Consider the following 25,153-nt stretch of genomic DNA (forward strand, 5'->3'; position numbering starts at 1 on the left):
TGCGGGTTTGCCGGGGGTGTCGCGGTCGACTGAACCGACGCCAAATTTAATCTAAACAAGCATACAAACACTAAACTGCAAACCTTTTTACCTAAATAAAAATACGAATTCATTTTAAATTCCGTTTTTTTCTTAATTTCTGAAAGCGTTCTTTTTTTTCTCTCACGGGGAGCAAAAAACCTGAAAGCCGATGAGTAAAAGTGGGACTTCAGGAGATTCGGGTTGTTTAGATTTAGGAGAGGTTTCCCTACACGTTTTTTTCTTTATTTTATTATTATTTTTTTTAGCTAAACAATTGCAGAAAACACAAACGTCAACTATTACAAACACAGTTTCATCCTTGCTATACTTCTTTAACTTTTTTTTTAGATTAAAGTCCCATTCCAATAAAAATCGTATTTTGGATGTAAACATGGTCTTGTGCCTTTTTCTCATAATGGAGGAAAGATTTAAACTCAATTTCTTGGTATTTCTTTATTCAAATCGTTGTGAATCAAGGGCAGATGAAAAACTGCAGTTGGAAAAAGCTTTTTGCAGTGACGTACGTGCTACAGTAGGCGACGAGCTCCCTGCTCTCTTTTTCATTTGTTGCTGTTTTCCTTTGGCCCCTTTGTTTAATTTTGTCTTTCTTTGCGCAATTCTATGAAAAAAAGTGTGAATTTTCTTAAATGTTTTTAAATAAAGAAATAAATAACAAGCTCCCTGCTGTGCTCCATTCTGATGCATCCACTTGCAGACAAATAGATCCACATCTTTGTTTTCCTTGTCATTGGCATCGGGCTCAAAACTGTACGACTGGATAGCTCCAACATTGCTCACCGTTTTTGTTGCACCGATAATGTTAACTTGGGGTTTTGAGGGGCTGTAAACTAGCAGGAGGAAGTGTAAAGAAAGGGATGATGGCAAATGAGGGCAGGCTTACTCTGCGCTATCAGTCCTGCCAAAATTGGGAGGCGAATTTCTGATCAACTCTTGCCAGTTCCTCTAAGAATCAGGGCCTATGGAGGCTGGACTTGAATTGACGTTGCTGATGACATCAAAAACTTGGTAAAACCCTTGAGGAGGACACGAGTCTTAAAGCTCCTGATGTTCTTCTATTATCTAGGCACTAGGTTCCCCTCTTAATAAAAGGGCAGGTCATTATCTTATACTACAAGATAATGACATTGAGGTTGTTTTTTAGATATGAAACACTAGACCAGCTCTTTGGATTGGTGTAATCCTTAAAGTTTTCATGTCCCAAAACAATTTGTTGACTTGGGAAAAGCATTTAACTGCCTGCCTTGGGATACTTAGTTGTGTAATAAACATGGTCCCACAATTAATGTGGTACTATTTCACAATGAAGGTACAACTGTTTTGAACCAACAAAAGTGTTTGTCATAGTGAAAGGGTTGAAGATTAGGATTAGACAGCCTAAACCACATGGCATCAAAATGAACCAAAACCTCTTTCTGCAAGGTGCCATAACCTAATGGAGAAAAAACAAAGAACCATCCTATCCATCTTCAGAACCCACTGAATCCCTTTTGGGGTGCCAATCCAGCCACTATTGGGTGAAGGCATAGTTCTCCCTTAACAGGTTGTCAGTCTCTTGCAGGGCCACACATTCACACCTAGAGGCAATTTTTAGAGACACCAATTAGCCTATGAAGTACGTTATTGGACTGTGGGAGGATGTGCCCGAGTGCCTGAAGAAAATCCATGCATGTATGAGAAGAATGGGCAAGCTCCACATGGAGGAGCGCAGCTAACTGGAAGAAAAGCCAGGCGCTTATTGCTGTGAGGCAAGAGGGCTAACCACTACACCACTGTGCAGCCCCAAATAAACCTTATACTTCTCATTGTAAAAAATGGAAAAAAAGGTCTTCTGCTTTTAAACACAGTGATAGTCTTGCTATGCACTAAGCTAATGACTTTGATTAAAGTGAAGGAAAAATCGAACATTTGAAAAAAACAAAAAAAACAACAACCAATAATCGTGAGTGTTGCTTGTTTCCTAACTGTCCCTTTACACTTCTGTTTACTTGTTTTTTTTTTTTTTGGGTTGTCTTCTGCATTTGGGTCCTTTTACCAACTATATGAGCATCAATTTTCATAGACAGAACATGTTCTCTCATATCTTCAAACAATTCAGTTGAGTCCAGCTTATGTTTGCAAAAAATCTGTAAGTAGCACCAATCTAAGGTAAAAGATTACATAGTTTTATCTTAATTTTTAGGTTGTCATAGTCAGTCCAGTTCAATGTAAAATAAAAAAGCCTATAGACACATATATAAAAACCAAATCTGTGGACACTTGAAAACTGTAATGAAATTTAACATTTGAAAAAAAATCTTTTGTATAATTTCTAGCATAATGTACAGCCTACTTCTATGTGTAGAACATTCATTACATGTGACAAGCATAATTAAAGTGGAAGCTGATTGAAACTCATTTCCCTTCCTGAATTAACCTCAGATTGTAGGAGTAGCCAAAGTGACTAGGGTTTTTATTTGTGCAACATTTCTGAGTGGCAGTACATTTTTTAAAGTAAGGAAAAGCGCAAAAAAGACTCTGGCCAGCCCCAAAACAGTTCAGGTGAATAATAGAGTTTGAGTGCATCCACAAAGAGAAAATACACCACACACTGTTGCTGAAGATAACCGGTGCTACTCCAGGTTAATTACCCAAAAACATGTCATTTATTTTACATATCATGTATTTCATTTTAAACTGTATCTCACAGTTAATTATGTAGTTTTTGCATTTTAACACAATGACATTTGAACAGTTCACCCGGATATTTCTATGGGAGAGCTGAGAGATATCTGTCTTCCATCTCTCAGTTCTGCTCTGAAGCTTTTTCTTGAACGAGCATGTCCCACATACCTCGGATGAAATAGATAAAAAAGGATGCTCAAACTGCCTGAGCCAACTCATTTTGATGCAGATAAGTGACAGTTTTCCTCTGAGATCTTGTCTGGGTTGGATCTGGCATGCTTTTCAGGAAAATAGTTTCAGCGGATTATTTTCAACTGTAGATTTTAGGATTCATTGCCATATTGACCCACCATCTGCAGGGAATACCACAAGGCGTTGTTGTTGAGTGATTTGGGTGACTGGAAATGGGCTACAACTATCAGGACCTAACGGAATGTCACTTCAATGAGCTGGGAAGAGCCTGAGCTTGTGCTGGAGGTTGAGCTTTACAAGGTAGAGACAGTCAGGCTCGCCTCCGGGCATAGTTTGACCCCTGAAACTGAACTCCTAAGTGTACAATGACAATGACACCTGGAAAGGCGTGATCTGGAGGAATGGCCTCCTTGATCTAAACCAAAACTTTCGCCTTTGCCGCTTTGCTCACCCCACAAAATCTGCTATGAATTCACTTCAGCAACCAGTAACGTCAAATATACTGGTTGATAAATGTGAAAACTTTGGGATAAAGGGCTATTTGACAATTTTTGTTTGCAAAAGCTATCTGTATTCAGTTACTCCCTGAAACAAGCATGCATCGGGCCAATGAAATACGCACTGAAAAATATTAATGAAAATTATTTTTCATGAGCCTTGGAGGTAAAACAACTGGGAGTATACCAGCTAAAACCCCATCTAGTATACAATTTGAAGCCCCCACATTAGTTGAAATGCACACTATTCCAATCCTCAGTAGTAGGAAGAAGTTCTCTCCCCTCTTGGGAGGCGTTGGAGGAGCTATAACCCAAAGCTGACCTGGGAGCGCCTCGGAAAACTTAAAGTTTCTGTGGAGAGTGAGGTCTGAGCATTTCTTCTTAGATTTCTGGCTTCACAACCTGCTTCCTAATAGGCGGGATGGGATTTGTAGAAACGCAGGGCTGTATAGGAACACTGGAGTTCATGCATCCATGTTTCCAGAGTTATTTTGAAAAAATGTTGGTGCTCACGTTTTGACATGCCCTCTATAATGTATTTAGCTATAGTTGGAAAGAAGCTGTTCTAAAACTGGCTTTGTGATTGGGGATGCTCTGTGGCCAGTGCTGTCTCCAGATCCTCCCACATTACCTCCACTTTAATAGAGCAATGGCTGGATGGTTCCTGTCCCTGAGGATGTGTTGTGTATATATCCTGTCCATGGAAGGGAAGCTGGTGCTTCTAATCCTCCCTGCTGCCTTAACGACTCCTCAAAGTGATTTCCTCTCAGTCATAGTTTTGTTTCTGAACCATGTAAAGGGGGAGGAGGAGCCATCCTCTGGTGTGGATGCTTTCAACCAGAGCTGTGTAGAGTCTCGTAGAGGGAATGATGGCTGGGTCTGGCCTTCTTCAGCATCCTGATAGTGATGAAGTACAGGGACATCTCAACATTTTTTTTCCCTGTTTCACTTGGTTTTTGTAAAAGATCAGTTTTTGTCCTTGTGGAGGCCCAGTAACCCAAAAGCCTGTTCAACCTGTATTTTTTAATGGTTAAGGGGACAAACAAGGATTCTATGGTGCTGTAGGCTTATTTAGGGTGCATTGACAGCACCCAGTCTACACAAAACCATGCCAATAATTCAAGGGGGTGGGGGGTTGATTGCTTGGCTTGAACTAAAAACACTCTTTTACCCTTCATGCCTGGGCACAGATGTTACATTCACAGGAATGCTAGGGGATGGTGTTTACTCCCTTTTCGTCACAGCTTGCCTACAGCACCAATATTCGACCATTTATATCAAAATACAATGTCTGGGTTGAGAGGCAAGATAACACAGGAGGGCAAAATCAGACAATGAGGTTGGACATGTGCTTTCATTTGATTGCTACAGACCCATGGCTTTCGCATTGTCTGTCTGTGATCATTATACATTTTTGATACCTGCGAGTAGCAGTCTGCCTGGAGACTTCCATAATGGACTAAAATCAAGCATGGTTGCAGGTGTGCAGATCTGAATGGGAAACAGAAAAAAACTGGGGCCAAAACTCTGGAAGCATATCAGACTCCCTACGTGTTTGTATGCTGACGCATGGACATTTATTATCATTATTTTTTGTGGTATTTTTGATCACACAGCACAGTAGAAACATGTAAACGGACACCTTTTTTTTGGGTTATCTGGTTAAAATATTGATTTTATTACGGATTCATGAAGTGTTGACTTTAAAATCAATATGAATGCTAAATAAATCACATTTTTTGACATGGTGCCTCTGTCAATTACCTACCTCCTCCCCCTGTCCTGATCTGCTCTGGACTCGACCAGCTGGTTCCACTCACCTCATCTTCATCCCCGCCTACTTAAGGAGATCCAGGACCTGTTTTCAACGCCAGTCCGTTGTTCCTTCCACGGTGCTTATGTCTGGCCAGCTCATGTTTTGTGCCTTGTCTAGTTCCAGCCTCGCTGACTGTTCCTCTCTGCTCCACTCTCAGGAAATATCCTCATCACGAGTGAACCATGGGTCGCAATCCTCCGCTTTCGCTCCCCTCCTTGGATTCAGCCGAAGCCACGCACTCAGGGCCGTCCTGCCACAAACCTCCAGTCAGCCGCCACGCCACATCAAGAATCCTGCAACATACTCCCCCTCTGAGAATTAAACTCTCTTAACTCGCCTTACGTCTCCTAGTGTCCTTCTGGGTTCCAGCGTTTGGGTCTGTCAGAAATCCCGCGAGATCATGACATTTTTCTTTGTAAAAACAACAATAAAACAACTCTCCTGCAGCTGTACTGTGGTGGACCGAGCAGTATAAGACAAGGACAGTAAACACTGTTATCAAAAATGTTCAAATTTATTTTTCAAAACATGTAAATAGGCCCTTAAAAGAGGTCAAAGTAACAAAATTAACTCAAGCTTTAAATTTAACAGAGGACAACTGAACAGACCAGCAAACTTACTTAAACTGACCTACCTAATTGAAACACAAGGGAACGTATATAGTAGCTGATCAGACCAACTAGACACACAAGGGGAAACTTAAAAAGACTAAGACATAATACAGCAAACAAACTAAACTAATGTCCATCCTGTGGTAAGTTAACATCCACAATGTTTGGGTTATGTTTGAAAAAAGAAATCTATATGCAAAGAATTAAAGTAAACAGATATATGTAGGGTGTGGTGCAGGAGGTTAGTGCCATGATGGGATGGCAGCGTGGGCAGCCATCACATGTACCCAAACATGAAAAGAAATCAATCACTCAGGTCAGTAACTGTAAGTGACATGCAATCTAACAAGTTTTCATGACAGAGCGTTGTAGCAATTTGATCTGTCTCAGCAAGGTTACTCTGACGTTATGTCAAGTGTACCAGAATGACTGGTGTTCTGTAGTTCCTCATCTCTCCTCTTTTAAATACCAACAATGGACCTGTCACCTACATACTTAGATATAATTCTGCTGTATATTATCTGCATGATGGATTATGAACAGGAAAATGAGCTCATGGTTGAGACAGTGATCTGGATGTGTTCGGTTTTGCTCTTACGTAAACTCAAGGTCTCATTCCTCAACTTCACCTTCCTCTAATCTGTCCACCAAGAAGTCTTGAAAAGGAATTGGATGGATTTTAGGAAAAAGGGGATCGCTGATCTGTTTGAGTGCTGAGAAAAACTGACAGGGATGTGTGGAAACAACAGACCTGCTGTGTGTAAAATAAGCTTTTTTGGACAATTCATGGTGGCTGGTGTGAGCAAGTCTCCTCTGCGTGTGTCCATAGTTATTACAGGCTTTCTTTAAAGAATAAAAATAAAAATTGTGTTTTTAACATGTTCTTGTGGTGTTTTTCTGATCATGGAGGACATTTACAAAAAATTTAAAGCTTAAATTGCATTTCTGTGTATTTATTCAAATTCTTGGTAATCAGGAACAGACAAAAATGCCATTTGACAAAGAACACATTTGTTTAGTGGTTGGGCCACAAGCTTCCTGCTCCGCTTCATTCTGATACATCCACTTGAAGACAAATACACTTAATTACCAAAAGTATTTCCTCACCAGTCCAGATGATCAAAATCAGGTGTCCTAATCACTCGGCCTGGCCACAGGTGTAAAAAATCAAGCACCTAGGCATACAGACTGTTTTAACAAACGTTTGTGAAAGAATGGCTGAGCTCAGTGAATTTTGACGTGGAACTGTCATAGGATGCCACTTGTGCAACAAATCCAGTTGTGAATTTCCTCACTCCTAAATATTCCACAGTCAGCTGTCAGCTCTATCATAGCAAAATGGAAGAGTTTGGGAACTACAGCAACTCAGCCACTGAGTGTTAGACCACATGAACTGACAGAGAGGGGTCAGCCTCTCTGTCAGTTCAACTTTCTGCACAGTCAATTACTACAGAGCTCCAAACTTCATGTGACCTTCAGATAAGCCCAAGTACAGTACACAGAGAGCTTCATGGAATGGGTCTCCATGACCAAGCAGCTGCATCCAAGCCACACATCACCAAGTGCGAGGCAAAGCATCAGATGCAGTGATGTAAAGCAACTACTACTGGACTCTAGAGTGGAGATGTGTCCTGCAGGGTGATGAATCATACTTTTCCATCTGGGAATCTGATGGAAAGGAGGTTGCCAGGAAAACTGTACATTCTGGACTGCATTATGCCAGGTGGGAAATTTGGTGGAGGAGGAATTATGGTATGGGGTTGTTTTTCAAGACTTGGGCTTTGCCCCTTAGTTCCATTGAAAAGAACTCTGAATGCTTCAGGATACCAAAACATTTTGGACAATTCCATGCTCCCAATATTGTGGGAACAGTTTGGAGCGGGCCCCCTCCTCTTCCAACATGACTGTGCACCAGTGCACATAACAAGGTCCATAAAGACATGGATGACAGAGTCTGGTGTGAATGAACTTGACTGGCCTGCACAGAGTCCTGACCTGAACCAGATAGAACACTTGGAATAAATTAGAGTGGAGGCTGAGAGCCAGGCCTTCTCCACCAACATTGGTATGTGACCTCACCTATGCACTTTTGAAAGAAAGTATGTCGATGAAAACTCTCATTCATCCATGTTGATTCCATCATAGTTAGTCGGATTGACCTAAAATGGATCCAGGACATCTTTAACCAAAAATTCTATCAGTGTTACTCAGAAATAAATACCTTGGCACTAACGGTGCGGGTGAAGTTTTCCAGATTCCTTGTTCTTGCAAGATAATCAATAGAAAATTAAATATGTGTACAAACAAACAAGTAAACAAGAATTGATGGCAATTCGATTCATGTTTTAGTTTCATAAAGTTCAGCACACTGTTGTTTTTCCACATCAACATAATACAAAGAGAACATTATTAGAACATTCTACCACACTGTATATGGTCACATGTCTGAGTCTACACACAGGACTGCAATGATGGAATGATCAATTTTTGTTGCATTATATGTGTTGTCCGCTGTGATGCACTTTGCTGTTGTAGTCAAATTAAACTGCTTTACCTCTTTCCAAATAGTATTTCCAATATCGATATAATTGATTGATTTCATTTTGAAAGAATTTCGTAATGGTAGAAGTCAATTCGATTAATATCTTGTCTCAGACAATTCGAGCTGGTTGGCTCGTAAGAATATAAATCGATTCATAGAGTAAGTTGATTACTGTAATCGTTACATCACTATTTATAATGCGCCACTTGTGGGCATAATTTTCTCATATTTAGTTTAACTTTCAATCTTGCAGTTGGTCGTTTTTAATTATTCTTCTGTAGTGGTATGCTGTTTTTCAATCTTTTGTAAAGCTTTAGTAAAATTCTAAATTAATCAAGTTTTTTCATTATGACTTCTGCAGAAAGCTGAACATTGACAGTCTGGGTAATGTTCTTCTTCCCTCCCTTCTCCTCTGGTGGGAGGCGCGCGTGCTGGACATCACAGCTGGAGGGGCTTCTTCTCCTCTAGAGGGAGTACCAAGTTAGCGAGAGTGTGGGAAGAGCAGCGGCGCGCCTGAGCTGAACCGGGCTGCGCCAAGTGAGCGATAGTTTCAGCACATGACACCGGAAGTTGTCGGAGCTTTATTTCAAAATAAAAGACACGAGGCCATCAAAGATTGACACTTGGCGCAAATGTTAACTAAATTAAATAAACGCTTTTCCCAATAAATATAAATGTATTGCGTCATTGCACAGGTTTTACAGAAGTGTGTCCAAATTTCAGTTTTCAAAAGTAATTTCTCCCCTTTTGTTTTTTTAAAGACATTTACAAAGTTTTACTTCTCAAATGAAAAACAAATTTGTTTTTAAAACTTATTAGTTCCAATTTAGAGTCATTTTAGATTTCTTTGAAATTTAGTTTTTAACTGTTTAAAAAAAAATCAAATTCATTTTCGGCATAGGTTTAACGCATAAGACTAATGTATTATTCTTGTGTTGGCATTTACACAATGTATTTTTTCCAAGGATCCTGTGTACATTTTTTGAGTCTTCTTTCTCTTTCGGCTTTTCCCATCAGGGGTCGCCACAGTGAATCATCCTTTTCCACCTCACTCTATCATGAACATCTTCTACCCTAACGTTAGCCAACTTCATGTCCTCTGTTAAGACATCCATATATCTCCTCTTTGGCCGTCCTCTTGCCCTCCGGCCAGGCAGCTCCATCTCCAACATCCTTCTACCAATATATCCACTATCCCTCCTCTGAACATGTCCAAACCATCTCAGTCTGGCTTCTCTGACTTTGTCGCTAACACAGGCAACATGAGCCGTCCCTCTGATGTACTCGTTCCTTATCCTGTCTAACCTGGTCACTCCTAAGGAGAACCTCAACATCTTCATCTCTGCTACCTCCATCTCAGCCTCTTGTCTTTGTCTCACTGCTACCGTCTCTAACCCATAGAGCAGAGCTGGTCTCACCACTGTCTTGTACACCTTTCCTTTGAGTCTTGCTGGCACTTTTCTGTCACACAACACTCCTGACACTTTCCTCCAACCGCTCCAACCTGCCTGCACTCGCCTCTTCACCTCTTTTCCACAATCCCCATCACACTGAACTGTTGACCCCAAGTACTTAAACTCCTGCACCTTCTTCACCTCAGCCCCCTGTAACCTAACGCTTCTACCTTGATCCCTCTCGTTCAGACACATGTATTCTGTCTTACTACGACTGACCTTCATACCTCTTCTTTCCAGAGCAAACCTCCACCTCTCTAGCTGTTCCTCCACCTGCTCTCTACTCTCACTGCAAATTACGATGTCATCCGCAAACATCATTGTCCAGGGAGATTCCTGTCTGACCTCGTCTGTCAGCCTGTCCATCAGCATAGCAAACAAAAAAGGACTCAAAGCTGATCCTTGGTGTAGTCCCACCTCCACCTTGAACTCCTCTGTCTGACCTACAGCACATCTCACCACTGTCATACTTCTCTCATACATGTCCTGAACTACTCTGACATACTTCTCTGCCACTCCAGACGACCTCATACAGTACCACAGCTCCTCCCTCGGCACCCTGTCATACGCCTTCTCTAAATCTACGAACACACAATGCAGCTCCTTCTGACCTTCTCTGTACTTTTCCATCAACATTCTCAAAGCAAAAATGGCATCAGTGGTGCTCTTACGGGGCATGAAACCATACTGCTGCTCACAAATCTCCACCTTCTTCCTAAGCCTGGCTTCCACTACTCTTTCCCACAGCTTCATTGTGTGGCTCATCAACTTTATTCCTCTATAGTTGCTGCAGTTCTGCATGTCACCCTTGTTCTTAAAGATCGGGACCAGAACGCTTCTCCTCCATTCCTCAGGCATCTTCTCACTCTCTAAAATCCTATTGAACAACCTTGTTAGAAATTCCACTGCTGTCTCTCCTAGGCACTTCCATACCTCCACAGGTACGTCATCAGGACCAACGGCCTTTCCGCTCTTCATCCTTTTCAGAGCCTTCCTAACCTCATCCTTTCCAATCTCTGCTACTTCCTGCTCCACAACAACCACATCTTCCTCCCTTCTTTCCCTGCCATTTTCCTTGTTCATCAGCTCCTCAAAATACTCCTTCCATCTTTTCTGTACACTCTCCTGGGTTGTTAGCACCTTTCCATCTCTGTCCTTAATCACCCTTATCTGTTGTACGTCCTTCCCATCTCTGTCTCTCTGTCTGGCTAGCCTGTACAAGTCCTTCTCTCCTTCCTTTGTGTCTAACCTGTCATATAGCTCATCGTAAGCTTTCTGTTTGGCCTTTGCCACCTCTCTCTTCACTCTACGCTGCGCTTCCTTGTACTCCTGTCTACCTTCCTCAGTCCTTTCTACATCCCACTTCCTTTTAGCCAACCTCTTCCTCTGGACGCATTCCTGTACTTCCTCATTCCACCACCAAGTCTCTTTACCGTCTTTCCCCTTTCCAGATGACACACCTAGCACCTTCCTACCTGTTTCCCTGATAATCTCTGCTGTAGTTTTCCAGTCCTCTGGAAGCTCATCCTGACCACCCAGGACCTGCCTCAACTTCTGCCTAAATTCCTCACAAGTTTCTTCATTCTGTAGCTTCCACCACTTGGTCTTCTTTTCTGTTTTCCCTCTCTTCTTCTTCCTGACCTCCAGAGTCATTTTACACACCACCATGCGGTGCTGTCTGGCTACACTCTCTCCTACCACCACTTTGCAGTCATTAACCTCTCTCAAATGACCTCGTCTACATAGGATGTAGTCCACCTGAGTACTCCTACCTCCACTTCTGTATGTCACTCTATGTTCCTCTCTCTTCTGGAAGTAAGTGTTGACTACAGCCATTTCCATCCTCTTCGCAAAGTCCACCACCATCTGTCCCTCCAGATTCCTTTCCTTCACACCAAACCTGCCCATCACCTCCTCATCACCTCTGTTGCCCTCACCAACATGCCCATTAAAGTCTGCTCCAATAACAACTCTCTCTCCTCTGGGAAAACTCTCTATGACCTCATCCAACTCACTCCAGAATCTCTCCTTCACTTCTAACTCACAGCCAACCTGTGGCGCATACCCACTGACTACATTCACCATCACCCCTTCAATTTCTAACTTTAGGCTCATCATCCTGTCTGAGACTCTTTTCACCTCTAGAACACTGTTCACAAACTCCCCCTTCAGAATCACTCCTACCCCGTTTCTCTTCCTATCAACACCATGATAGAACAGTTTGTATCCTCCTCCAATACTACGTGCCTTGCTGCCCTTCCACCTTGTCTCCTGCACACACAGTACATCTACCTTCCTTCTCTCCATCATGTCTGCCAGCTCTCTGCCTTTCCCTGTCATTGTGCCAATGTTAAGAGTCCCTATTCTCAAACCTATGTTCCTGCCTTTCCCCTTCTCTCTCTGGCCACGGACCCTTCTGCCTCCCCTCTTTCTTCCACCAAAATGTACAACTGTACATTTTTTGAGTAATATGTTAAAAAATACTAAACAAAACAAAAATACTCTTTCTGCAGATGCTGAACACAGACTGATTTTAAATTGGTGTCAGCTTATTTATATTATTATAAAAGTAGATTTTCTTTTTAATTCAGGGCCCACATTGAAATAAACTTTTGCGATGGCCTGTAATCCAAAAGGTGAGTCTTGACCAAAACATCTCTACATTTTGAATAAAATTGTTAAATTTTTTTCAAAATAAGATGTTTTAAGTTAGACTGGAAAGAATGTACACTGGATTAATCCTAATATTTGATCAAAATATTCAAGGACTTTGAAATAAGTTTTCATTCATTCGTGCATCTTCTAAACCAGTTTTGTCCTTTTAAGCCACTTGGGCAGGGGACATCCTAGAAAGGGTTGCCAGTCTGTCGCAGGGCCACAAATCCCACACACATGCACACTCACACCTGGGATGATTTAGGGTAACCAGTTAACCAGTGAATTATGTTTTTGGATGGTGGGAGGAAGTCGGAGTCCCTGGAGAAAACAGGGAGAACATGCGAACTCCACACAGAAAGGTCCCCCATTGGTGTTCCATTTCAGGTCCCCCAGCTGGGACTTTAACCAGGGGCCCTCTTGCTGTAAGCCAGGAGCCCTAACCACTGCACCATAATAAGTTTTCAGTGACTCAATTATTGATACTCCGCAAATCCCTTAAAATTTTGAGGTTTCAAAAGTGAAATAAACTGGCCAGAGATTATCATTATTATTATTATTATTATTATTTTTGATGAAAAGGGGGTTTGTACAAATATAAATCTCGTGTGTCAGAACAGTCATACCCCTGTTGTAACAGCTCTGATCTGTTTGCTTATAGCTGCTTGACAGGACAACTAAAAAATAAAATAAAAAGTTGATTAATCGTTACACCACGATTACTACCAAAAGAAAACTTTGATCAATTGTTATAATGCTTTTAAAATAAATAATTTACCAATCAAAATATAAAACAATTTTTGTTAAAAAAAAAGGTTGGAATTGCCTGAGAGACTTTTAGTTTGAAAAGAAAAACCGGAAGTAGCGCGTTTGTATCACAGTTGACGTGACAGTAGCGCTTGAAGCCGAGAGGGTCAGGGGGAGGAGAGGCAGGGGAGTGTAGCGAGAGGACGACAGGAGGAGATCCACCACAGGGTGACCAGTTTAAACGGACCATCCTTTCACAGCTTGTCCACAAATGCTCCTCTACCCTGGAGGCTCCGAGCGACAGCGGCGCCGATCCGGATCGTCATCTGCGAACCTGTCTGTCGGGGAACAGAAACTGAAGATGATCACGGTAAGCCCCCCCCCCTCGCACACTGCAGGCCCATCCATACATGTAATGCTTGCACTCCTATCACACACACGAGCGTCTGAAACGCAGTGGCGCTGAGCCGGGGGCGCCTCAGCCACCGTCCGCCACAATGACAGCGCAGGCGACAGATCCTCTGAGGCCTGCGCGTTTGTGGCGGTGGAACTTCGGGAAAGGAGACATGGTCAGTGCATGTTTTTCCACTGGAGGCCAATAACAACACATCTATGCGTGTGCGGAGTGGACTGGGGGTGGTGGGGTGTTGAGGGATGATGAGCTGCATCCCTGCGCGTTCTTCGGCGCAGCTGACAGTCCCGAAGGGTGTTAACATCATTCTTTGGCGCTCAGAATAAAAACGCGTCTTTATTATTCTCGTAAAACAGGATTTTAACCTTTTTTTGCGGGCCTTGTTCAGGGCTAATCCTCAATCCACACACTGATGCTGTGGAATGTGTAGGAACAAAAAGAATCCTCATTTATTTTATCAAAAAATGCGCGTCATCACAGTAATCTGAGGAAGTGAAATGTGGCACAGAGGAGCAGATGCTTGACAGAGGGGAGTGTGCGTCCCAGGACGCGGCGGAGCGGCTATATGATTCCAGCTATGGCTGTCACACAGGCCACGGTGTTATGTAACGAGAAGCCTACGCTGCTTGAATGCGGGTCCTCACGCACGGCCTGCCCGTGCGCCGCAAGCCCGACTGCAAACACATCACCTGCAAATGATGGCGAAGGGAGCGCAGAAACAGCGTCAGAAATCATGATCCTTTAAATAAGAAGCAAAGGGGAGGCGCGCGCACTTTTATACTTGCGTTTAATGAAATTCTGCATCACACTGAACGATGACAAGTGAGACTGCGTGCCAAATAACTTAATGCTCGCTGCTTGTGTCCGGCCAAATGTCCCCCCGTCCTCCTTCTCCTTCTCACCCCAGAAATGCCCCCCCCCCCCCCCCCCCCAATAGCACTATCTGGCGAAACCGGAGAAGACAGCCGGGCAAAGACCCCCCCCTACAGACACACAAACACACGCACAGGCGACTGGCAGCAGCTAGACGTTGGGAGTTGGGTATGAGCTGGTCGACCTTGTGCGGGCGAGCGAGGGACGCAGCCGGGGAGGTGGAGGTGGGAGGAAGAGGTGGAGGGAGGGTGGTGGTGGTGGGGGGGTTGAGGAAGAAAAGAGGTGGATGTTAGTGTTGTAGTAGTTGTTGGTGGAGGTGGTGGTGGAGCTTCCTTGAATCTTGTCAAGCTGCCATGAGAGGTAGAGGGAGGTAAAGGGGGTGGAGGGCTCGGACGGAGAGGCGCGTGCCAGGGAAAGCGAGGAAATGCTATTTTTGCCCCAGCTGCGCAGCGGGACTCTCCGCTCAAAACCCAAGCGGCTGCGGCCGCAGAGGTGAAGGGATGCGCTTTTCCTATTCGCCCCCCCCCCCCCCCCCCCCCCCCCCCCCGGGGGTTGGGCTGGTGCGATCAGCTGGCCGCTATAGGCCACATATGGACGATCCATAATTCAATCAGGACTCCACGCAGCCATCTTCTTATTACATATACCGCCATAAACGTCCTGTAGTGATGCTTTAATTGGCAGCGCCTCACCATAAAAAGCGACCAGGTCACCAGAAAACCATCAAGGAACACCCACTGCTTTGATCCACTATCAAAAAAGTTAATTCGTCACATGTTTGGATGATTTTACTCACACAAAAGCAAAATATAATTGATCAAACATGGGACTTTCTGAGAAACATACTTTCTAAGCATTACTGACAAGCTTGTAAGTGTTTGGAAAGCCTATAAGGAGCATTTTCCATGATAACTGTCAGAGTTTAGGACACTCTGTCTGTCTGTTTGCATAGATGCTGAACTTTAAAGTTTTGTCACTGATGAGGACCAGAGTGAGGGAGCCTCGGCTTCTTCAGCTCAGCTGACTCCAAATTAAATCTTTGTTTATACAAGGGTTTTTCTTTACTCTGTTAGTCAACGTGTTTAAATAAGTTGCTATTTTGGGTTTCAGCCTCCTGCTTTCCTTTTCTGCAGTTTAGAGTTGGAGGTGTTTAAAATGTACAGGATCCAGACCAACAGAATTCAGTATATTTGACTTACTGTCTTTCCATCGTCAATTATTTCAGAAGCTTCAATGGGTCAGGGTTCTGAGGGCTTGCTCCATTTGAATTTGTGGGTTGTACCCTGGGCAGGTGGTTCAGTGTCACGAGACACGAGTCAGATGATTGCAAACACCAAACCTTTTGGGTTGTGGAGAGTAGAGGATTCTGGAAAATCGGGTTTAAAGACCCACTCCAATGGAAACCGTGGTTTTGGTGTTTTTAACATGTTCTTTTCTGATGATAGAGGACATAAATAAAGAAACTTATATTATTCTGCGCCAACAGTCACACCCACAACTCAGAGGCAAATTTCCAATGAACAACTGACGCTCTGCAGAAACTATGAACTTTAAACAATTACAATTTTATTAAATTCGATTCTGGTTGTCGTCTTATCATATGTGTGCTTGACTCTTCCTATAGACCCAGCAGAAGCCGTGGAGATAGGCCTGGCAGCAGGGATGCTCTTTCAACTTGGCTGATCTCTGGATCTTGGTCCAAACATCTGGAGTTTTGTCCACCATTTGACCTGCATCCACTCACTCCTGCCCAGTAGCCCAGCAGCCTGGGCTCTATAAACATCTCTGCACTTCATCCATATTTCATCCAAGGGGATAAATGAGTGAACCGGGTGGAAGGGAAAGGGCTGGGACATGTACCAGAACCCAGACAGGTGAGGAAATGGCTCCCAAAGGGGAACATGGAGGAAATGGTTTGTTGTCTAACTGCGTGAAGTGCCTGAGTACTCCTCTCTCTGTTTCACAGAATGTCCTGGTTCAGTGGTCTCCTAGTGGCCAGAGTGGATGACCGCAAGACTGCGTGGGGGGAGCGCAATGGCAAGAAGTCCAAACGGAAGGGAGGCTCATCTCTCTGCAACCCGCGTTACATGAGCTGTTTGCGGGATCCGGATGCTATGGAGCCCCCTTCCGGAGCCCCCCTCCATCAGCACCATCGCGGAGTGGTGGCTGGGGCCATGGGAGGTGGAGGCAACTTTGGTGTCCGTTGTGTATGGCAGGAGGACCACTACGGCAAAAGGGGAGGGGGTCCAGGAGAAGGAGTGGGGCTGAAATCTGTCAACCTGGGCTTTGAGGATGGGGAGTTGAAAGGAAGGAAAGGAGGTTGTAACGGAGGAAGTGGAGACGTGGGCGATGAGGGTCCCAACGGCGCGGGAGGGGTGATGACGGCTGCGGACTGTTGGCTCAGGGTGGTGCGAGTATTCCAGTCCAAAAAGTTCCAGTCCCGCAAACTGGAACGCCTATACCAGCGTTATTTCTTTAGGCTGAACCAGAGCTCCTTGACTATGCTCATGGGGGTGCTTGTGATCGTGTGCGGCATCATGCTGACCTTCCACTGTGTCCACGCCGCCCCTCACGTGGCTTATTCTTCTGCCCTTTCGGTGGCGATGGCTCTCTTTATGGCTCTCATGGTAGTTTGCAACCGCAACGGCTTCCACCAGGACTACATGTGGATGGTCAGTTACCTGGTAATTGGAGTTCTGGTGTCGGTACAGGTCTTTGGGGTGCTCATGGTGGCGCCCAGGAGCGCTTCTGAAGGAATCTGGTGGTCTGTGTTCTTCATTTACATCATCTACACTCTGCTGCCTGTGAGGATGAGGGCTGCGGTCCTGAGCGGAGCTGTGCTGTCCATCATACATGTGGTCACCACCTGGCAGATCAACCAGGAAGACAAGTTCCTCTGGAAACAAGTAAGAGAAGCTTGATGTTGGAATCTCTTTTCTTTGATTGTCATTTGATCTGAATTGGGAGGAGGCCAGTCTAATTGTTTTTCTGTTTACGGCACAGCATATTGATACTCTTTTTTTGATAAATGTTTAGGAAACAGCAGTAGCTACAGTCAGAACAAGCACATATGCATAAATAGGCTATTTAAATTTTCCCACCAATCACAAGCTCAAATGAGAGAAAATGCTATTTTATTGACTGACTTTGGTTGGACTTTTGGTTTTTTGAAAGCACAAAGCTTTAGCACAGGGGTCGGGAACCTATGGCTCGCGAGCCATATATGGCTCTTTTGATGGTCACATGTGGCTCGCAGACAAATCTTTAATTATAGTTTTTTTTTTTCATTAGACCAGTCCTTCTCGGGCGCGATGCGATGCCAGAGGCGCGCAGTAGTAGCGGTGCTTAGAGAGAGAAATCTGCGCCAGCGCTATCAGTTACTATTATCTATTATTTCACAGAGTTTGTACCAGCTGGAAACCTGTGAATTGACGTGCCTAAAACTGCGCGCTCCCGTCTCTGAGAAAGAGCGCGCAGATGCGGGGACGGGATGTTAGAGGGAGAAAGCAGAGGGTGGGGTGTTCTGGGGACAGGCAGCAGGTGAATCGCGCAGGGATTGTAAAAACGTAAAACCCGCTTCCCGTCACTCACTGCAGCGTGTGAGTGTGTGTTTGGCTCCCCGTCTGCATGTGAGCAGTCTTTGTCACATCTACAGAACATTCAGACCTAAGATCCCGTTTAAAGTCTCAACGCCTGAACGAAGCAGAAACTCACCACGTATCAACCAGACTAGACCATCAGCAAAACTACCACGAGAAATACTCATCATTTATTAGCAACAGAATAACAATGTTATTAAAAAGAATCCACAGACTTATTGTACTTTAAAAATGTTGAAATTAAATCAAATGCACACATTCATTTGTATATTTAGTTTTAAACAAATTGTCGCGGACTGAGTTGGATGGCTGTTGGGTCGCGTTAAAAGTTCTGGAGTTCATTGAACGCGTCAAGCAGAGCTCTGATTGGCCCTCAGTTCTGTCGCTCAGCCTGTTGTTAGGTAGTTTGGACCAATGGGGTTCAGCTATGGGCCGAATAAGGGAAATGGGAGGGCTGCAGCGGGAGCAGGGGAATATAAAGTTGGGAGAAGCGCTCTCGTGTCGGCGGGAGAGATTCAGGAGTTGCTGAATTAATTGAAGGGCGTTTGTTGCGGTCTGCAGTAATCGGAATAAAGAACTTTAAAAGAGGTTAAGTCTCCGTGCCTCAGTGTGGGGAAGGGACACTACATTATTGTATGGCTCTTTCGAAATTACATTTCAAAATATGTGGGGTTTATGGCTCTCTTGGCCAAAAAGGTTCCCGACCCCTGCTTTAGCACCTCTGTAATAACACAAGTTGTGTATATTTTTTCAAATTAAAAACATAATAATGAAAAAGGCAGGCTGCACGGTGGCACAGTGATTAGATTAGCACTCTTGCCTTGCTACGGGAAGCCCCTAGTTCAAATCCTGTCTAGGACCGTTCATGTGTGCATGGGTTTTCTCTGGTTATAGGTCAACTGGTTACTCTTAAAGTGTCCTTGGGTGTGAGTGTGTGGTTGTGTGGCTGGAACAGACTGCGACTGGGCCAGAGTGTACCCCGCTTTTGCCCAACAGTCACCAGGATAGGCTCCAGAGACCCCGTGACTCTGAAAGGGATAGAATGGGTTGAGAAAATGGAGAGTGAACATGAAACATGCAAGAAAATATTTATTGGGTTGTTTTGACACTCAGGCTTTTATTAGACAGAAACAGTTTTTTTCTGGGAAATTTGTATTGAAATATTCTCCTGTTTGGGCTCATAGAAAGCCTGCCACCATTTTTGGCATGCAAGCTACTTTTTGAAATGATCTACGTACCCATATTTAGGAATTATTATGAAAACCAGATTTATTTAGGATATTTCCGAAATGCTTTAAAGGAAAAACAGGACACGATAAAAAAACAAAAAAAAAAACAAGATAATATCCAAAAAGGAGTGAGAAGAAGTAAAAAGCTTATAGATTCTTACCCCCATGCCCTAGATTGAACTTACATCTAGTGCACCCACTTTTAAAGTTATTCAGGCAATTATTTTGAAACAAATCCGCAATCCAAATCAAACAAGTGACATACTTCACGGGGAGGATAATTATTGGCTGACAGCAATTCTTATAAAAAATATAAATAATTTTTTGTTTATCTATTTTTGGTTACCCACAGTATACCTACACATACTTTGATAAACGTGCTGGGGACCCCTGGCTTAAAGCAACTGTTGCATCAGTCCATTTGGACTCGTTCTTTACTTATAGAGTATATCCAAAACAAAAGCATGGCTTTGGCTGCTCAGAAGAGCATTTGCCCTGTAGACGGGTGGATTTCTCAAGTTGCTCATCCTGCCACACCACAGAGAAGAGAGACGTTAAGACAGATTCATCTCTCCTGTGAACGTCTTTTTGTTTGTTCTTCTTGTTTGCATTTAAGTTCAAGCCAAAGTCAAGGCAAAATATTGGATGTTATGATCAGGCTCTCCAGCACAAATCCTGTCTAGATGAATCAGAAATAGTTCTTCTTTCAAGCGGTGTTCCGCTTTATGAGGTGTAATCTTTCCTTGTAAAGCTACGGACCCACTGGGCATGTCATAAGCTTTTTAAAAATTTGCTAAATGTGGGTTCTTGATTCTGTGTTTAGTTCATGGTGTTCACACTGGACTAGCAGGGAGGGGCTTTTCTTCTTTTTCCACTGTTTTCTAGCGCATGTCCTCCATTCACAGATGGAAGAGGCTTGGTGCTAAATGTCGAAGCGGTGCAAATCGTGTGAATCTTGCTCTAGGCTTGTTTTTTCACAGCTCCATTCTGATATATAAAAGACTTGGTGTCATATGATTCCATCCGGGCACAAACTGCAACTACTAATTTTCTCCACCATGATCAATTTTCAAACGGTTGGAACTTCTGTTACTTAAAAGGGGCGCTATCTTTGTGTCACCTCCAAATCCAAGTCTTTGATTGGTCAAAATTTGACGTGTGTTCAATGGCCGCACGTTATGTACATGGAACCCAAAAACAGTCTTAAAAATGTTTGTAGCGATGAGTTAATGCCTGAGTTTTAAACACGAATGCGGCAACTTACGCACTTTTACATTGATCTATCATTGAAAGTGGTGGCTTGAACGCGCATTGCCAAGGGCAGTGTGAACATAGCTTTAGCTTTGTTTGGTCTAAAGCAGACCATAAAGGAAAAATATTCCTATTTAGAGGAAAGATGTATTATCTCATCACTAATTAGTTTTATCAGATGAATATTTTTATGTTTGTGTATTTAAAATTAAATCTTATAGATTACAGATTAATCCACAAGAAGTTTTTGTCTATAAAAAAGGGAAGCACTGAGGTTCAGTTCATTGGATCAAAGGCAGTTTCCAGTTTTGCTTCTTCAGTTTAACAGCTTAAAAAGAGCTTAAAAAGAGGCCATTTTCCCTTTCTTTTTTAAAGGAAGTGAGGTGGTTGCATATTTGTGAATGAGAAAAAGGGAAAATGTACTTTTACAGCACTTAAAAACCATTTTATGGGGAATTCTTGCTAAATCAAGTTCTCAAAAGTTGAAATCATATTTCTTAACCGAGTTTCCTAGAAAGTAAAAGCAAACGTGTAAACATGGCTCCCGGTAAAGGTGTTGTTAAGCACACCAAGCTGCAGCTGAAACATGATATTTATGATGGGGTAGGCGGTGGGTGGGGGTGGGGGGGGGGTAGCGTGTGAACCAGTGATGGCGACACTACAGTGTAAATTGCTCTGCTGTGATTTGTCACCGTGTTGAAGCAGTGTATTTGTGGCTTGTGTGGCCGGCTGCACAGTGTGTTGTTTGTGCGTCATGCCAAGGACCTGGGGGCTCGCTGAAGGTCAGTGGGCTGAATGAGGAACTCTGGCTGGACGGCAGCATGCCTGTTCTGGTGTGTGACAGTGGGAGAAAACCATGATATAAAGCAGTATCACTCAGGTCTCTGTGCTCATGCACAAGGGACTCTTTGTACTTTTCTCCAAGGGTGGGGTGACAGGGGTGAGGCCAGGCAAGGGGATGGCGGGGAGGGGTGACTGTCTTCTGTACTGTCTCAGCCATTTTTTGCAACTGTCATGTCCTCAGGGGACGAGTTATGCGAAAGCCACTGTACCAAAACAATGGGGGGATATCAGCCTTCATTATCACTGATTGTCACTTGAATGTGTTAGAGGTATGCATTCATTCAGATATCCTTTCACGTGTTTAGCCCAGTTATAAAAAAAAAACATTCTCACCAATCACGTCTCGTGCAATTGTTAAATTTGCATTAATTGTTGAGCTAAAGGACTGTCTGGAGCCTCCATGGGAATTCAGTAATTGCGATGTGCTCTCCAACATCCTGCGTGATATACGTAGTAGGAGGATAATCCATCACAGATCCAACATTGTTTGCCTTCATTACGTGAACGAACGCCACAAGATAGCTGCAGCACAGCAGTGCGGAGTACAGCCCCATCAATCACCGCTTCACTATTGTGCGCAAGTGTTTCCTCTTTCTCCGATAACTCATTAACCTCTTTGAATTTATGTCCATCTTGATTGGGTTGGAGGATTCATGTGTTTAAAGGAGGAATCCTTCTTTCACAGGTTTAGAGTTGATGGTTTTAACTCCTCATTGGGGAGCATTGAAAACTTTTCACTGCGTAATTTGCTCTGCTCTGCTTCCATGCTGAAGCTGACCAAACCTGCTGGAAACTCCTTTTTGAGTCATGAACCTCCAAACAGTCACAACTCTTGCATGTTGACTTTCTCTTGTCTTCATGAGTGTAAAATCCCTATAATTAAATTTTGATATCATATAGTTTTGGGCAAAAATGCTGTCCACAAGTTTAAATTATGTTAGACAGGCTTAATTGCAGTCCAGAGAACTTAAAATCCGATGTACTTCGATGAATTTGCACGCCACTTTACAGAAAGAAAGAACACAGACCAGGAAGTAAAAAAAAAAAACACAAGGAAGAAAACTGGCTAGTCCTGACTGACTTCTATATAATAAGTGTGTGCACCACCCTTAATAGCCTGTGGGCCTTTTTTTTTTTTTTTACTGTACTTTGATGTTTGGTAACTCTTGGTTTGCGCTTTCAAACTGGGCTGTTTGGTTGCCACCAGAGTTTAATTTCTCTGAATAACTTGTGGGGTGTACAATCAAACTGTTGAACCCTGGTGTGGGCCATTAGCAGCATGAATGCAGATGAAGTATTCAGTTTACTGAAGGAGCCACAAATACACACGTTAGGTCCTTCTCTATGATAGTTCTAAACCCATCACTGTTTTCACATGCACCCATATGGGTGCTGTGGGTTTTGGGTTGTCTGTGGAGGGTCCTAGAGAGTAGTGGCCAGTTTAAGTAAGTGTCTTACAGTTCCCTTAAGGCTCACTCGCACTCGCACGCTCTTATGACATGAATAGCACTCGCAGGCCCATTGCACATTCCACAGGAATTGCATCTCACCCCTACTCACCCTTTTATGTTGTATGTGTTTGCTACAACCTGTCACCGGCAGCATGCCTGTAGATAAAAGAAATGTGAACAAACATTTTCACAGAACCAGTGAAAACAGGTCTACAACCTTGATATTTCTTGCCAGTTACCTTCATGTCCTGTTCAGGTTTGCCTGCAGACAGCCTGTATTCACCTGTTTGGACAGTCATAACTAAGCCATAAACCACATCCAGATCAAGACACATCAAGATCTTGGTTTTTGGCCAGACCAGAGTTTGCTGTTTTGGGCCAGTCTAGAATTGACCAATTTTCTTAGAAACCTAAAAAAAAAACAAGCTCTGGTTTACTAAGTTGTTTATTTGTTGAGAACCTTGCACAGATGTGTTTGAGAGAGTCTTTAGTATTATTCTCAGCAGCTGCCTTCACAACTTAGGGCAGATTTGATCGGGGCAGTTGTTTTTTCCCATTCACAGTTTGTATTTAGTAATGACAAGGGCTTCCCTGCTTGGGAATGACAGAGACACACAAAGATGTGAAAACAAACTCTGTGAGGACAGCTTGGTTAGAGTCTTGACAGTTTCTCCACAAGAAGGGTCACCAGGAATGTGAAAAACCTCAAATTCCCAAAGCAGTCATGACAGAACTGTGTCTCTCAAAAAATCTCTATTGGGCTTTTTCATTTTAAAAACAGGACAAGTTCCATTTCCAAGTGCGTTTATGTGAGATCTTGTCATTGTGGTTGTATGTTTTCTTTTTGACAACAGCTTTAATCAACATGTTGTCATTAAAATTATTTCAAATGAAGCAAACAAAAATATACCCATGACCCATGGGAAATTTTGCTCGAATTCACTAAAGGCCATTTCTACCTATAATTAGATCATGCAGAGTTTTACACTTGCAGATAGAAAAATGTCATGACAAACAGAAGCAAGCAGCACATTGATGCTTTAATTCTTCATAAATACACAGTAAAGATGTAGATAAATACCTGATATTCTTGCACATAATTAAAATTATGTTTATTCTCTTGAGAATTTTCCATTGTTTCTGTTTCTATTGTTTGAGTGTGTGCGGGGATCTTCCTATCGGAATTTTTTGACACTCAACCCCAGCAAGGCTTTTTAAACAAATGTATTTATTTTATTTTTTTTGGGACTGTTTATTTGTTACAGTGCAGATCTTTACAGTTGTAGTTTTAAAAAGCTTCATCACCCAAAATCTGGAACCGCTTGCATATGCAAAGACTGGAAAAACACCAGCTGCTGGTGGACTTGTTGGACGTCAATTTCAGTCAGCTGCTAATCCTCATGTCTGCATGTTACCAAGTTTTGTAATTGCTTGTTGAAATCAATTAGCCGTAACAGTTCAGTTCGTGCGTGCGTGGATGCTGCAGCGGCTCTGTCCTGCTTTGTTGTGGTTGATCCCTTCCTTTCTGGTTGCTGTTGATTTTCCATCAGGCTGTTTGTTGGTCTTTGGGAAGGTACAGCACCAAACAAACGGTCCTTACCGCGTTCGGTTGTGCCCACATTTGTGTGCACGCCAGTGTTCTTTTGGACATGGGCTCGTGTTTCGCACTCAAAGTCACTCGCTGGTCACTGCTGATAAGCTCGTCAATGACTTTTTCTTTCTAGATATGGTCACATTCTTCACCGCCGAAATATTTCCTTTATGGCCCCTGACAATGGCACGCATTGTTGCATGGGACGTTGTTGACACAACTGCTGTGAGAGGTCAAACTCTGGCTCCTAAAAATCCCAGGTCCCTTGGTGTTTCTGCAAACTGTTGCGTCACACAAGACGATCTTATCGGAGTTTGCGTCAGAGCACTAGACAGATCACTCCATCCCTCTTTTTCTCTCTGAACACACACCACCCATCTATGTTTTCACGCACACACACCTCACACATTTCACACACACCTTGATACACATTCAGTTTGTTGTCAATAGTGAAATCCCAAACGAGATTTCCACAATTGCACAATCTGAAAACAAACAAAAGCCTTTGCTTTTTTTGTGTTTTCAGACAATGTCATCTGATCTTTAAAATCCTGTCCTCCTATCAGGTAGAATTAGGACGTAAAAAATGTGACTTGCAGTCATGAAATAAGATTGATTTTACATTTATTTTTAAAAAGATTGTCTTGTTTATGTGCAAAATTGTGTAAGCAGACTTAGATTTGACTA

General features: G+C 43.1%; 1 protein-coding gene across 2 annotated transcripts in view; it reads left to right on the top strand.

Annotated features, from left to right (window-relative positions):
• The first annotated feature begins 13,370 nt into the window (after nt 1-13,370).
• Nucleotides 13,371-25,153, top strand: part of adcy6 (adenylate cyclase 6) — a 44,445-nt gene continuing 32,662 nt past the window's right edge. The window contains exons 1-3 of one of the 2 annotated variants that reach the window (XM_023957129.1): nt 13,371-13,587; nt 16,127-16,376; nt 16,469-17,408. In XM_023957129.1, coding sequence (XP_023812897.1) covers nt 16,357-16,376; nt 16,469-17,408 — 960 coding nt within the window. In that variant the 5' untranslated portion in view covers nt 13,371-13,587; nt 16,127-16,356. Of the gene's footprint in view, nt 13,588-13,670; nt 13,787-16,126; nt 16,377-16,468; nt 17,409-25,153 lie in introns of those variants that run through there. The other variant, XM_023957130.1, reaches the window with a different exon arrangement.

This window comes from Oryzias latipes, chromosome 7 (assembly GCF_002234675.1).
Source record: "Oryzias latipes chromosome 7, ASM223467v1".
NCBI classification, from domain to species: Eukaryota; Metazoa; Chordata; class Actinopteri; order Beloniformes; family Adrianichthyidae; genus Oryzias; species Oryzias latipes.